This window comes from Corvus moneduloides, chromosome 6, assembly GCF_009650955.1.
Source record: "Corvus moneduloides isolate bCorMon1 chromosome 6, bCorMon1.pri, whole genome shotgun sequence".
NCBI lineage: Eukaryota > Metazoa > Chordata > Aves > Passeriformes > Corvidae > Corvus > Corvus moneduloides.
This window is the reverse complement of record NC_045481.1, coordinates 8,197,902-8,212,880: the sequence shown is the minus strand read 5'-3', so window position 1 is coordinate 8,212,880 and position 14,979 is coordinate 8,197,902. Positions and strand designations below refer to the sequence as shown.

At 42.5% G+C, this 14,979-nt stretch overlaps 1 protein-coding gene across 6 annotated transcripts; it reads left to right on the top strand.

Moving 5' to 3' along the window:
• The first annotated feature begins 1,566 nt into the window (after positions 1 to 1,566).
• On the top strand, positions 1,567 to 14,737 carry CLBA1 (clathrin binding box of aftiphilin containing 1). Of its 6 annotated transcripts, none has more exons than XM_032112860.1 (6): positions 1,567 to 1,711; positions 5,631 to 6,315; positions 9,742 to 9,890; positions 11,383 to 11,512; positions 12,850 to 12,963; positions 13,944 to 14,737. In XM_032112860.1, exons 2-6 carry the CDS (start codon positions 5,857 to 5,859, stop codon positions 14,109 to 14,111), a joined length of 1,020 nt encoding a protein of 339 aa, XP_031968751.1. In that variant the 5' UTR covers positions 1,567 to 1,711; positions 5,631 to 5,856; the 3' UTR covers positions 14,112 to 14,737. The 6 variants fall into 6 exon arrangements, with proteins under 6 accessions (XP_031968751.1, XP_031968750.1, XP_031968752.1 ...); XM_032112859.1 differs by lacking the exon at positions 1,567 to 1,711 and adding an exon at positions 3,855 to 4,074; XM_032112857.1 differs by lacking the exon at positions 1,567 to 1,711 and adding an exon at positions 4,763 to 5,057.
• The last annotated feature ends 242 nt before the right edge of the window (positions 14,738 to 14,979 follow it).

Below are 14,979 nucleotides of genomic sequence, written 5' to 3'. Positions count from 1 at the left end.
GAGCCCAGAGCTGAAATTCCTTCAGAAGGTTTGCCCCCCTGCCAAGCAGCCTGTATAGAAAAGCAGTACTCACTGTGTTTGAAACAGGAGTGTGGATACACTTGGTTCCAGCCAAGGAGGGGAGGAGGTGAAAAAGGCATGTTACAGTATGGCCTTGAAGGAATCTTCTTTGGGACCCAAGAATAGCACCCTGGAGCCACATCAAAGCACTTCTCCAGTCATTTCTCCAGGTCCTGCAGCATGGTGGCAGAGCCCGTGTGAGCAGCTGCTGCTGTGTTGTGCTCTCATAGTAGGTGTGTGTCTACGGTGCCCTCAGTGCACTGTAATAGGACTTCAAGAGGATCACCTTTATTCTCTGAAATCTGCTGCTGGCCAGTGCTCTCATACCAAGAGCAGTCATTAGCAATCTCCTGCTTCTACCAGCAAATTATTCTGCTACCCAGGAAACCTTTGTCCCTCTCATGTCCCACTCACTGAATAAAAAGCGCCACCACTTCCATCAGGGGCCCAAGTCACAGCTCTCTGAGTTTTCAGGAGGCTGAAGGCAGAAAAGAGAACAGTTGGCAAATGGATAATAAGAAAAAGATCTGATAAAATGATTGAGGGGTTCAGCAAGTGGGACTGACAACAGAAGGGAAAGCAGCTGAAGAGAGGAAAGGATTTCACCCCAGAAGTGTCAGTGGATGATGAAGTGGTGGCAGAGTGGAAGGCAGGCAAATACTGGCAAATGGGAAGGTGCCTGTGGCAATTGGCCCTTTTCATATAGGCACAAAACCCACTTTGGGATCTTGTGGGGGCTCTGATTGGTTTGAGAGTCTTCTTATAGCACATGTGCTATGTGAACTGCTGGAAGATCCTAAAGTAGTGCTGCCCACAGGATTTGAAAGACAATGTTTCCATGAAGTGCCAGAGTGGAATGGTGTTTCGTTGCCTTTCCCCAGTTTGTGCTCCCCAAAACCACTCTGAGAACCAGACTAACTGTCAAAGCAGATGTTCGGAGCCACACTGATGGGCAAACAAAAGCCCTGAAGGCAGCCACTGAACCCAGGGCGCTGATGCCTCTTGCACATCTTGCTTTTTTCAGAGGTGGATTACAGCTCCCTTATCTTCCACAGCTGAGACAAGAAGAGAGGGACCTAAAGTACATCTTACAGCTCCTGGCTCAGGATGTCACTTTCTTTATGGGTAGATCCTTCTACACTGACAGCCCATCAATGAAGGGGTCCCGTGGAATGGATTTTCTGTGTTCAGCACATAAAGTAGGAGGTCCAATACCTTTATAATGTGGAGTGTAGAGGGGATTAATTACTTCCCCTGCTCAGGAGAGCTGACAGATGTGTTGTGTGCACGAAAGAGAGACAAGGGAGAGCTGCCATCTGCTGTTGGAAAAATCTTGGTTCGTCTTTTAGCCCAGGCACTGCTAAGAGCCGCAGGTGGTTCATTCATGCCAGCAGCTCCCATCACACTGGTTTAGCACACAGAGCAACATTCCACAGGGAAAACAGGAATCTGCACCCGCCCTGAACTGGGGAGGAGTAAAATTTGCCCTGAGGATCTGCTGTTCTCGTGTGTAAATCAAGAAAAAGACAACGGATTTACCGACCTTTCGAACCACCTATACCAGCAGCAAAGCAAAGAGGGAGGAAGGCATGGCAAACCCACTGTGCCTCCAGGAGGGACTTCAGTGGAAAAATCAACCACATCTTCAAATGTAAGCCACAGATAGTTAATTAGATCAGTATTTAGACCTGGTATCTGCAGTGGATTTTCAAAAAGCTCAGCATTCTGTATTACTATGGAAACGAAAGAATTGATGATGTCCTACACGTCTAAAATCTGGGTACTTAGGGTGAAAAAAAAATATTAATCATTGACTAAAAAGGCAGTTAATTTATTGAAATGTCATTTTGAGTCATTCAAAGTAATTTATTTGCTTCTGAAAACATGTTTACTTTTGTTTTAAAATGACATTTTACATCAGTTTAGCTAAATGTAACTGTAATATTTATACAAGAAAAGGTATCCAAGTATTTAATACAAGTTAAAGAAAATATTTCAGTCCTTTAAATAGCAAGGTAATCTTGTTTAAAACTTCAATTAAAAAACCCAAACAAACAAATTTGAAAATTCTGTACACAAAAGCATCTCTTGCTTACATTTTTTTTCCAAAAGAAAAAATGAATGAAGAAAAAAGGTATCCATATCATCCTGGTCATTTACAGGGGAACCACACAATTCAATAATCCAGGACCAGATCTTTCACAAGCAAACACAAATTCATAATACAGCAGCATGGTGCTGATTTGACCTGAAAGTACTTTTCAGTTATTATGTTGAATTTTTTCACAGCAAATTGATATTTTTCTGAAGGATAAAATGAAAAAGATAATAATTCTAGAGTATGTGTACTAAGCTCAAATGATTTTCCAGTAGGAATGCTGGGAGGAGCAGTAATAGTAGTTAAAGATGAGTGTTCAGTTACTTCAGTTGTTTGCATTGGTGAGTTTTTGAGTAATGATATTCTGCTCTAGTAAATTCATATATGTGTGCCTAAATATAAGCTTATAGTCCATGTCTGAAACTTTTGACCTATTTACCTTTCAAGTAATGATTGAGTTATTTTTAAAAAAAAGACAACTCAAAACCCCATGGTGATATTTCAAAAAGAAAATATTGATTTAATGCAGTAATAATGCACAAGGCCTGGTCTGACAAAATTGTAAAATTCTTTTTTCCCCCCAAACAGATAACAGGAATTTTATCCTGCTATACTTCAGAGGGCAAAATTCTTAATCCACCCGTGTTGATGCTTCTAACTTAAACCGGTGTCATTTAAAACAGGAGCTGGTGATCACACGCTCAGCTGAGTCCAGAGGAGCAATTTCAAGTGGGGGCAGGTGAAACCCACTGTGCAGGGTGGCTGTACTTTGCACTGATCCATTTTGAAGTGGAAACATTCCAAAATCATGGCAGTGCAGGTTTTTCTTGTGATTATGTGGGACTTCAGCAGCGTTTGCCTGAGAGCAGAGGCAGCAGTGGGTAAACCCAGCAGACGGTGCAGCCAATTGTTCCTCTGCAGGGACCCAGGACTAGCAACTGGTTTTCCCAAGGTGGGTTATAAGGTGTGCTGGAGAGACACAAACAACAGTGTTACGTGGCCCGCCCTTAAGAGTTTCTGATGTTACTCTGGGAAGAAGGTGCTAGAGTTTCCTGCTGTTCCCACACTCTGGATTCTAAGGCCGTGGCAGCTTCTGAAGCTCCCCAGCTCTCCCACAGCTCTTTGCTCTGCTGCAGAGACACCTTGAACTTGGCAGAGTTTGCAGAACCCACGTACTGCTGTCCCTCTGGATGCAAAGCGTGGTAGAGAGGAGCATCTCAACCTTTGTGCCATCTGTTTGTGGCCTTTTCCTTCGGGAAGACAAAGGTGAAAATGTAAAGCTGACCAAAACAATCTCAGTCGCTGAAAAAAAATGTTGATCTCCCCTCAAAACTGAAGAGAGAGCTGGAACCCCTGAGGTCCCCACGGCACACACTGACTGCAGCGTGGGATGGGGACGCCAGCCCAGCCAGTGTCAGATGCTTTGGGGCTGAATCACAATCTCACCGAGCCGGTTGGATATCCTGAGAGCTGCAGGCTGCCACGGGATGGCCATGCAGGGCAGGAAACCGCTCCAAAGCAGAAAGAAAACAAATTAAAAAAACCTTCCAGACAGTTGCCAATAAAGTTTCTTTGGCTCTGCGTCTGGGCATCGCTCCCAACTCCAGCCGCTTGCCCTTGGATAAAGCACTACAGCCTGGAATGAGAGTCAGATGCGTGGGAGGAGTGCATGTGTCTGTGTCTGGGCTGGAAAACATGTGTGCCTAGAAAAAGCTTTTTACTTTGGGCCTTGCTCCAGAAAACCTCTCCTTGCTTTTACAACTGTCCCCTGTTCCTTGGGACTACCCAGATGTTCAACCCAGCCTGAGGACAGGGAGCTGAGGAGTTTTCTCGGCATCATTCCCTCTGACCCCCAGGCCTGAGAGCAGACAGCCCGGGGCAGACAGCCTCCAGCCCACACATCTGTTCCTCGAGAGGTGGGTGGATGGTCACCCAGGCTATGGGGTGACCTGTAAAATTTAGCACTGGACCCACAGCTTCTGGCTTTACCTGTTGGGAGGGGATCAAGACTCAGCCTCAGCAGAGAGGGGGGACAGCCAAAGACGTTGGGGAGCAAAAGAAGAGAGGGAAGAAGAGGATTGTTGCTGGTTCATTCCTACTATTTTATTCTGAGATTATATCAGTGGGTGGACTGATTGTCACTTTTTTAAAAATCCATATCCTGGAACTTTGCATTTACGTGGGAGTTCTAGCTAGTCTCAAATGCAAGGCAAACTGGAACCACCACCATCAAACCGCGTGTCCTTAGCCTGCCAGGCCGCAGCAAGAAGCTGGGCGAGGAAAAAGAGTGAATACTTCTCTTTTTAACATCACAATTTGAACCCCAGCCTCCTCCCGGCCGGCAGGGCGGCTGTAACCCGAGGGATGCGGGTGCGGACAAGCGGCACGGCCGAGGCCCGGGGGCGAGGATGGAGAGGCGCTGGTCAAAGCAGAGCGAGGGGACACACCGCGGGGAATGAGGATGAGCTGAGGCTCCCTGCCCTCGATGGGGCGGAGGGATGGAGGGCTCGGCTGTCCCGGGCGGTGCCGGCCCCGCCGCCCGCCCCGGCCCGCCCCGCACACCTCGGACCGCCCCTGGCGACCTGCGGGCGGCGGCGGCGGCGGCCCGGGCCCGGGACCGGGACCGGCGGGAGGCTGCTCCGGTGAGGCTGCTCCGTCCCCGGACAGGTGCCATCGCGGGCGGAGCAGCCGCTGCCCCGGGAGAAGCGCCCGCGGCTCCGGCCGCGCGTCCCCCGCCCTGCCCCGCCCCGCCGGGGCAGCTCTCCGTGTCCCTGGGGCGGGCGAGGGACCTGCCGCACCCCTGCTCTGTGCCCGGCCCGCCTACGGAGGAAACCTGGGGGAAAACCACACAACATTCGTTCTGTTAAGCACCGCGGCAGGCCGGTGAGAAGCGCGTTTAGTGAGTGTTTTTTAATCCACCCCCCAAAAGAGCTCGGGAAAATGCTTGAGGAGATGGGGTTGATCTAACATGGTAAATGCAGCACTGCCTGTAGCATTTACAGATGCTAAACAGAACTCATTAGATCTGCCTCAATTACCTAAATAGTTGGAAATACTGTATTTTTACAGGATTCTAGTCGTTGGGATGGGGCAGCCTGTTCAGGCAGAAATAGCATTATTTGGGTGTGCATGAGGTGGATGAAGTAGTTACAGAAAATATTTTCAAAGTGTTGGATGTTGACTATAGTTACTTTGGTTTGTCTCCAGTGTACTCAGTCAGTACTGAGTTAATAATCCAGCAACTTCTGTTATGTATTTGCTGAGTATTGTTCACTAATTTAATGGCTTTCTTGTGGTGTGGGCAGATAGTTAAGAGTAAATTTTAAATAATTTTGCCCACAGCAATTTTCAGTGGATAATGCTGGAACATGTTTATTTTAACCCAAGCATTCTTTCTCCTACCTTACCAGCTATCTTCATTCCTACATAGCCCTTATCACAGAGGTATTTATTTATAATCCTTTCTTCGCAGGCTTAACATGCCACACAGAAAGTGAGGCCGAATAACGTGCACATGCTGAGTATGGGAGGAGAGGCTGAAGGACATCCTGTTTTGTTTCAGCAGTGTTGTTATTCTTTGGGGTGAAATGAAGAATTTGATTTTGTTTTGGAAGCACTCATATTTCTGATGCAACTGAACTTCAGTAACCTTTTTGTGGTACAGATTTCAACAAATTATTTTTTTCTCTCTAACAAAGATGCAGAACTTGTCAGTGGTAGAAAGTCTTGCTCGCACAGACATATCACACCATGGGTCTCCAAAAGACCTGGCAGCTGAGGCAGGTGGTGTGTTTCTTGATGAAAGTGGCTGTAACTGGAATGAAAGGACAAATAATGAAGAAATTGCTAATCTTGAAGTAATGCAGCAAAGCCTCCCTGTAATGGACGGCAAAGGTAGAAGTTTTGAGGGGTTTTCTGAGAGCAGCTTTAGTACCTCAGAACCCAGTGGTTCCTGGGGTGATTTTGAAGGCTTCAAGGAGCCCTCAGACAAATCAGAGAGATTCAGTCATAACCTTGAAGTTTTGGTGAAGTCAGCAAAAACTTCTGGAGCCGATCTGGACCTAAGCAACGGAGGCTGCAGCACTTCTGCTGCCCACTCGTGTGCTGAGCCATCTCTGTGCCACGGGATACAGGAGGCTTCAGGCTCTCTGAACGAGGTATGTGTTCACAGCAAACCAAGGACCAGAAATGTTTGTGTTACTGCTTCCTACACCTCTGGATTTGTATCCGTCTCCTCTGCAGAGGGTAATGCTGTACGTGGAGAGAAACTGTCCAGCCACTTTGCAGCTACCTCAAGTGAAACAAAAGCAACTTCTTTACAGCGTTGGACAAATACTTAAGTTGTCCTGCTGGAGAGCTTTAAAGAATGTAATGCGCTACTTTGCTTCTAGGCACTAGGAATAAGTAAGCATGTAGGCACCATAAACCTTGCCCTGAAGCACATGCAGTTTAAAAGCTGGATGAGAAAGAACATAGGAAACAACAAATCGGGAAGGTGGGTGACAAGAGCAGGGTGGACAGAAATTCTGTGAGTTGCCTGAAAACTTATTGAAGTAAACCCACATACCATTGAGTTAGAATTTGACAAAAACAATGACTTCTGTTATTTAGTATGCTTCCTGAATAACATCAGCATTTTTTTCTGGAATTTTAGACTGATGGTGACATGCAAGAAATTAATAGAAATAATTTAATATAATTCATTTTTGGCAGAGGATATTACATTCTCTCTTACAATGTTAGAGCTAAAATTCTGAGTTAATAATGCAATGAATCCTTATTAGCACAAAAAAAAGAAGGGTCAGGTAAAGGGTTATAGCTTGTTGGGATGAACTTGTTTCCATGTGGACCAAACATGTATCAGCAAAGGGAAGGAAAGTAACAAAAGGGAAGAAAGAACATAGAAATACAGAACAAAATCCCCTTGTTCTTACTACTTTTATCCTAAACTACAGCATTTGAAAAAAGAGAACAATCAGCTAAGACTTCCATGGGGTTAATCTGTAGCAGTAATAACTTACTGCTTGTAATCTGTTGGGTAAATTTTAATATGTGTAGGGAACTGAGGGTTTTCTGGAGACAGGATTTCTTGCCCTTGCCTAGGAATTTTACTTGTTGCAGAGGTATTACTAGGGGAAGCAGAAAGAAGTGGGTGGGATAAGGTGTCCACACTGACTGAGTGTAGATACACAAAATACCTGGTTATTGGTGTGCACAGAGAATTCTAATTTTTTGTAATGCTGGAAACAGGGGACAAGAAGTCTTCTGTTGGATAAAGAGAATGTTGTAATGACTGAAGCTGAAATGGAGTATAGCAGGTTGCTTGTTTCTTTCCAAAAGCAATAGCTCTTAATCTTACTGAAGCCTTTATTTTGCATTTGTTAAGGGTAGAAGGAAATGTCCAGTACGAGTTGAATAAGTTAACCATGCTTAGAGTTTCAAGTTGTCTTTTCTCAAGGTAGAGAGACACAGAGCTGCTGCAGATTTCTTGGAGTGTAGAATATATGTGTAGCTTGTCTTTTATCCCTGTGCTTTTTCTGTTAGTTTGAGATCATAAACTCTTTGGACTAGAGCTCTGTCTTCTGTATGGTGAATAGAAGAAAGGCCAGGTGGGTTGGAAGGGACCTCTGGAAATCATCTCAGGTCAGAGGTCTGACCTTCAATGCTTATTGCTTTATTTAATTGAATTATGTCAATTGGGATCAGAATCATGTGTTTTCAGACAGAAACAATCATTAATTTCCTTGCAGTAGCTGAGTTTTTTGCCTACATGATTGAACGCTCTGAGGATGTTTCATGTGCTCTTTAAACACTGGCCTGTGAGAGAGGGACTGGTGCATGTGTTTAAGCCATGGGGTATTTTGATATAATAGGATATAGAGGATTTATTAAGAAAGTACTGATGTGAACTTTGTACACTGATTTTTTATAGTTAGCACAAAACCACAAGATAAATGGAAATATACCCAAGCTTTGTTTCAGAAACACTCGCTGAAGTAGACAGTAACAAAGACAATAAAAAATCTCTTACTTTTTATCTGTTTTGGCTAAACTGTAATTCAGTGACTGGTATGTGTGTTGGAGCAGCACCAAGGCTCTGTGGAGGTGCTGCAGTTGTGCAGAGCTGTGCTTCCCTCGATGCACTCCCTGGGGTTGTAATTTCCCCATCCCAAAGCCAAGAGCAGCTGCCTGGCTTTTCCTTGATTCCCATCCCATTTCAGTTTTGGTGCCTACCTGGAAGTTGGTTTTTTTCCTTGACCATGTATGCTTTAGCAAGTGTTACTTCACAGAATTCTGCTTTTCAGGCATCTGTCAGGATCCTCCATGTTGTATCTCCGGTTGAAATAATTTACAAATTAATTGAAATTACCATGACACTTTGGGGAAGATTCAAAGGAATTTACCCAGGAGTCTTTGAATGTCCCAGCAGTGAATCATCAGGACAGGCATTTTAGCGAGGGTTTACTTCAGGAGGGAACAGTGTGGGGCACAAATTCTGTTCTTTGGAGCATGGTCAGAAGAGCAGAAGCCTTCTACCAGCTCTAGTGATTTTGTCCACTTATCGTTAGATTAAATCCATACTCTCTCAGTGTTCACCCCACTTCTGAGTTCAGTGTAATGAGACTCTGGAGCTATTTCAGCTGTTTGAATTACAATTAAATGAAACCATAAAAATATGGATTATCCATGATTGGGGTTTTCAGACCAAATTGTTGATTGCTGAGCAAAAACCCCAAACTGACTGGTTCCATTCTTCAGTTTTCATACAACGTTGCTGCGCCTGGATTGCAGTCCCTGGGCAGGGTGGTGAGTTGATTAATTGCTTTTATTTGGAAAATTGCAGTAATTCCTTCTTTGAAGGAATAAAAGGACACAGCTTCTGAACCAGATGGCATACTAACATCCCTCTAGGGTAGGATGCAAATTATGCATGTTTTTCCTTGTATATGTATTTCTTAATCGTCAGATAACCCTAGTACTTCCAGTAGCCCTGTTTTGATCACTCCTGTGGCTGCGGTCAGTCCTCCAAACCTCCTCCTTGTCACCGCTGGAGGAGGAACAAGGATTTAAATTAGGCTCTGATTTTTAGCATAGGCTGGAAAAAGTTTGTTGCAAATGTGAGGATACAGAAGCATCCTCACCCCAGCTTTTTTGCAGGCTTGCACAGTGCAAGTATTTATTGGTAACTGTAGCATTTAGCAGGTGTGTTACATTTGGTTGAATTAGGAGTGTTTGAATTCTGAGTTAGCAAAACAAGCTTTTGAATTGATGCGTGCACCAGATTTGACCTGGACTGAATCAGCTGAGCAGAAGGAGGAGTCATAAGCGTTAAATATGCAAACCAGTCTATGACCAAGAAGCTGGGAAGTTAAAGACTAAGGTTCATCAGAAACTCTGGGACTCTTGCTTCCTCTAGTTCTAGGTAAACACTCAAAACACTGAAATATGAGCTCAGTCCCTCTGCTGTTAATAGTAATTCAAAAATCAATAAGACAATCTCTAGAAATATTATAGTCTTTGGACTTCATGAACTATGGGCATGGCCTGTATGGTGTATGTAATAAAACTCTCCTTTTTTCTAGGCAGACCACAGCTGTGAGGAGGTATTTAGGTTGGCCTTTCCAGAAGTCTTTGTACCACAGTCCAGAGAGAGCATAAGAAGCTTAGAGCAAGTTCTTGATGAAAATAATGGAGATGTTGGGATCCCTGAACTTTTGAAGAATCAACTTTGGTAATGAGCTTAGATTAACAGTTTAAAAACAAAAAAAAACCCAAAAACCAAACCAAAAAACCCCAAACTGAAACAAAACCAAAAAAAAGGGGAAAAAAGGAAAAAGTTCCTTTGCAATTACACTATTTATTTCATAATTTAAAAATCAGTGGTGCACATAAAAATCTTTTTAGTGCTATGCTTTTCTGTGTATAGATCTTACCAGTTTTGTAGCACGTTGTTAAAGGAAATGGAAGGTGTTTTAGCCATTGGAAAACAATGAAGGGTATATATCAAAATTACTAATTCCTGCTTAGGGTTTTTCCTGCTGTTGGTGTGCCTTCTTATGACTAAGCCTCTGGAATGCCAGAACCCAACAGGCAGCCTGTTCTTCCTGTTTGCTTGTCCTTTCTTTACAGCACATCCCACTTATTTCTTCATCATCGGAGGCTGCTGCTTCTACTAACAACTTACTTGCTGTTTTTTTCCTCCCACCGAAGTTTTCCCAGCTGGTAACTTCTCCTCACGTTTAACCTGATGTGCTTCAGAATCTGTGGTACATCTGGCTTCTTTCTTGGGCTACATTAATAGCAATTAGTATCATTAACTAAGCTTTCTCTTGTGACAGCTGGAACACGTCTAGTTTTGTTACATGTTTTTTAAGGATCAGCAGCTTCTTAGCAGTATTGTAGTTACCAAACAGTGTTGCAGTTATTTTTTTATAACTCTGAGGCTTTGTGTCTAGAAAGCTGTGTCAGACCATACTTGAGAAATGTCCTAAGACTCAGAAGAAATGTAGGTAAAACTTCTAGTGGGGGCACCCATTTGGCCAAGTTCGCTGCATATGTGTTATATTTTAATCAGCATCAAACTTGTGAAGAAATATAATTGTAAAGGGGACTGCACTATTATAGCAGAGCATGAAGTAAAGACAAAAATTCCCTCATCTACTGTGGTGAATAATTAATGTCAATGACAAGTGTAAACTAAGTAAAGCCCAAGTGAATTTTTATATGTGATGAATGCAGTGTAAGAATCCAAAGTACCACAGTCGAGGGAACTCCCTGCTTCTCACTGTTTCAGCAGTGAGTGCCTTTGGCTTGTTTTGTAGGACAGGTGCTGCAGAGGTGAAGTGTCACCTCTGGGGTGGAGAAAGACTTGAGAGGCAGAAAAGGCAAAGTGCAGAATGCACAGGGCTGAACTCTGCCCACATTTCGCAGAAGCACCTGAATAATGTGAGCTGTGTGCATGTAGCAGTCTCTGAAACGTGCTTCCAATGCCCTTCTTATCTGAGGAGCACAAACAGTTATGTTGACTTACTGCTTCCACTAATTGTCATGCCAGCTAATTAGTACACTGGGTTGATAGTTTGGACAAGTGTAGAAAGAGATTTAAAACAAGTTGCTTGTTAGATCAGGGTTAGTACAGAGCTGTATGTAATAATGTAACTGTTGCATACGTTCACTGGAAACCTCATAGAGCTCAAAACCTCAAATTGTGTTTTGTTTCCTAGCATGGATTCTGGAAATGTATGGAGAATGCTCAGAGACTTTGATAATACCCTCAGCTTAAGACATCCCTGGAGTAAGTCCCATTGCCAAGAAAACCTCCTGAGTGTTCTCGGGATAGATGCAAATAAAAAGGTAATTGAACAATGGTTTTCCATTCTGCCAGCATAAACACTGTGCTGGGAACCTGATCTGTCAGCTGTACATGCAGATGAATGAGGGACCAGATCTGGGTGAGACATGAGGTTTTTTTAACAGGGAGCTTTTTAAGATGATATCTTAGTGTTTTCTCATCTTTATGTGTAACTAACTATGAACTCGTGCAGGACCCAGCTTCGATTGTCTTTACATTGAAGTCTGCCAACACAGCTCCCTATTAGGTGGTGCACTCAGCTTTGGTGTAGATGGACAAGTAGCTTTCAGGTGTTAGAGGTGGAGAATCAGCTCCCAGGTGTGTTTGCAGTAGGATTGTTTACTTTTTTTGCTTGGAGTGCAAGAAAATTGTTAGCCTCTAATATCCTTCTGTTAAGTGAAAATCAGATCTGAATGAGATAGGCTGTTAGAGTAATTATTGGATGTTTTTACTGTATAGGAACTGAAAGCGTATTCAGCTTCCCCTTTCCTCACATTATTCCTCTGTCTGCTTTTGCAAGGCTTGAGGAAGAGTATGTTTTAAATTGGATTGAGGCCAAACCAACAGTACTGAAAGATCTCAAAAAGAAATGTCTCTGTTTAACAAATACTGAAAGATCTCAAAAAGAAATGTCTCTGTTTAACAATCTCTTGTTTTGAGGAGATACAGGGGTCAGGGACGGTTTAGTATTCAGTTATTTAGTTGGGATTAATTAGTCACATGTAGTTTTCACAAGTAATTGTTTCAATTGATTATTTGAATGCTGAAGCACGGGGTTGGCAAGGTACTGATTTTATGGGCGTATTTGACCTTTCTTGCAAGTTATATGCAAACAGAAGGACAGTGCTGCAGGTAGAAACCTATTCTGCACTTGAAAGTCACTTTTATAGAACTGTCATTTAACAGAGAGGGAATGGGAGACATTTCTCCAACACAGCTAAACTCCCATTCTGTTCCTTTCTTGCCCTCAGCATCAAATCAATGCCCAGGCAGCTTTAACTTACATCATTACTTCTTGTCTGTTAAAGGAAAATTGTATTGCTTGTAATAATACAGATTAAGATGGATTTCTTAGCAATGCATTGGTGTTAATTAAGGCTAATTCTAATTGGAAATGGCTTTTTTATTAATTGAAGTCACAAATTCATGTGTGTAGGTAGAACTGGTTCTGGCATAAAATTGTTTTAATGCAAAGGGAGCACATGATAAAATACAGCTGCAGAAAGTAAAATTTAGTGGTTGCTATTTGAGTGAAATTTCTCTTTAGGTATTATGCACTGAAATCAGATAGAAATGCATAAATAAATTCATAAATAAAACGTAAATTATGGTTTTTTAGGACATTTCAGAGAGCCAGGCTGATATTTTTGAGGAATCAAATGTCAAAGATAATGAGGACTTTAGATTTGATGGATTCAGTGTTAATGACTGCAAAGCATTGATCCAGACCAAGGTAAGAATTGCTCTGGGAGTGAGCACTTCAGAGAACCACAGAGTGTATTTAGCATGTTCCTCTCTGCTGTTCCAGCACATGTTCTCATGTAATGGTTTGGTCCTGGTATAATTTTTGGATGTGGAGTAGGTTTTTGCTCTTTGAAACCTCTTTGACAGCTTCAGAAAAGGAAGCACTTGTTTGTTTCTTGTTACAGCAATGCAAGTCGGAAGGAAAATTGTGTCATCCTCCATTGCTGTAAAACACCTCAGTCACCTCAGTCTGTTTTTTAACAAGGTATTTTGGAGGAATATTCTTAACACATGGTCTCTTCCTCAATGGAGAATAAAATTGAGCAGCTGTTGTCACTGTGGAGACAGTTCGAGACACACTTTCATTGCTCTGTTTTATTCTGTTTACTGCCTTGGACAGTGAAGGTGTACAACATTTCTAGGAGCTTCTTACATAAGAGATGATAGGCTGGAGAATTCAGAAATAAAACTTTAAAAGAGTGCCCAGCTTATTCCTTCTTAACTCAGTTCTCCTTCCTTCAAGTGAGCACATGAGGGGGGGATCACAGTGGCTGAATCACGTTGGAAATGTGTAAAATACAGGAACAGGGTTTAGACAAAGGAGAAGTGGTTTGAAACATGAAGAAGGAATAAAAGTGAAAAGAATTGTCATACAAAGTTAAGGTAAATGGACACTATTTTTCTGGAATAGCCTCATAAGGGAAAGAACAAACCCTGCAGCTTGGTGTCTGAAAGACAAATTCATTACAAAATATATGTTGCTATTTCTAATTTAAAGTAAGTCAGATCATATAATGGGATGTTTTCCATTTATCTTCATAGTTATGTCTTTTCTTTTCCCTCTAAAAATTTTAAATAAATTTAAAAGATTATTTTAATGACAATTTTTACCAATTAGGTTGGCATATGCAAAGTGATTAGCTTCCTGTAGTACGGAAAAAATTAACTGAGTTTTTCTTTTTCACTCAGCTTTCTGTGTCACCAGACTCCAGACATGGTCATCTTTTCACCTGCAACCTCTTTTTGAAGACCACATCATCAAATGAAAACACAGAGTGTATAACAATGCCAAGGAAGAAGCAGATTTTTGCTACACACAACCTAAAAATGAAATTTTTCAGTAATGATGTTTGTTGAACTAAATGCACTTTATAGTGTTTTTTTGTTTTTGTTGTTGTTTGGGTTTTTTTTGAACTGAATGCAGTTTACCTTCATTTTGCTACTGACTTGGTACTATAGACTACAGATGTTCTTTAGGAAAGTGACATATTGCTGTATATGAGGGAGCTAAGGCCACGTTATTAGAAGATATTTCTCCTGCTAAGTTGTGAAGTGAAATTTTGTAATTTTGTCCTGCCGAGTTTTGCCGCAGAGTTGTGTCCCTTACAGTAAATGCTGCAGCTGCAAACACACTTCAAGGTAACTCTGGTGGATTCTCCTGAACTACTGACCTTTCAGGCCTTAATGCCTCTTCAATCAAAACCCTCCTTTCCGTGACAAAATCTGTTTAGCATGTTTAACATGTGCCTTGTCACCATCTCTCCTACTTGCTCCAGTTTGGATCAGCTGAGATCTGTTGCTTTGCCACTGCTGGATGTAATGAAAGGAGCCTTCTTCATTTGGGGACTTTCAATGGGATTTAGCAGAATAAAAGTGTTTTAACTTGTCTGTGAAGCCTGCTGCGGTGATAGGGGTGGAGGCAGCAAAATGCTTCGTTCTGGCGTTGTTTTCTGACTGAAATAAATCACCTCGTTGAAGCTGATTGTCACAGGACATGTTGGGTTCATGCAGCCACACTTACACCATGCATACCCTGCTTGTAAAAGCTCAGCAGCGTCGTAGTTTGGGACTTGTGATGCACAAAGGTGTAAATTCCTGCCCTTTTAAAATTTTATAGTAACTATCGACTGTTGCCCATCTTCCTGCATGTTTGAGTGCCACAGGGGATGTACTTCACTGTCATTCAGGGAATCTGTGTTGGTTCCCTGCCAACTGCAACAGCTTT

Excerpts from the sequence above, each read along its gene's own strand:
- CLBA1 (XM_032112860.1), top strand. The coding sequence starts at position 5,857 with ATGCAGAACTTGTCAGTGGTAGAAAGTCTTGCTCGCACAGACATATCA. Across the intron at positions 9,891-11,382 it reads CTTTTGAAGAATCAACTTTG|CATGGATTCTGGAAATGTAT; the intron begins GTAATGAGCTTA and ends TTTGTTTCCTAG. Across the intron at positions 11,513-12,849 it reads GGATAGATGCAAATAAAAAG|GACATTTCAGAGAGCCAGGC; the intron begins GTAATTGAACAA and ends ATGGTTTTTTAG.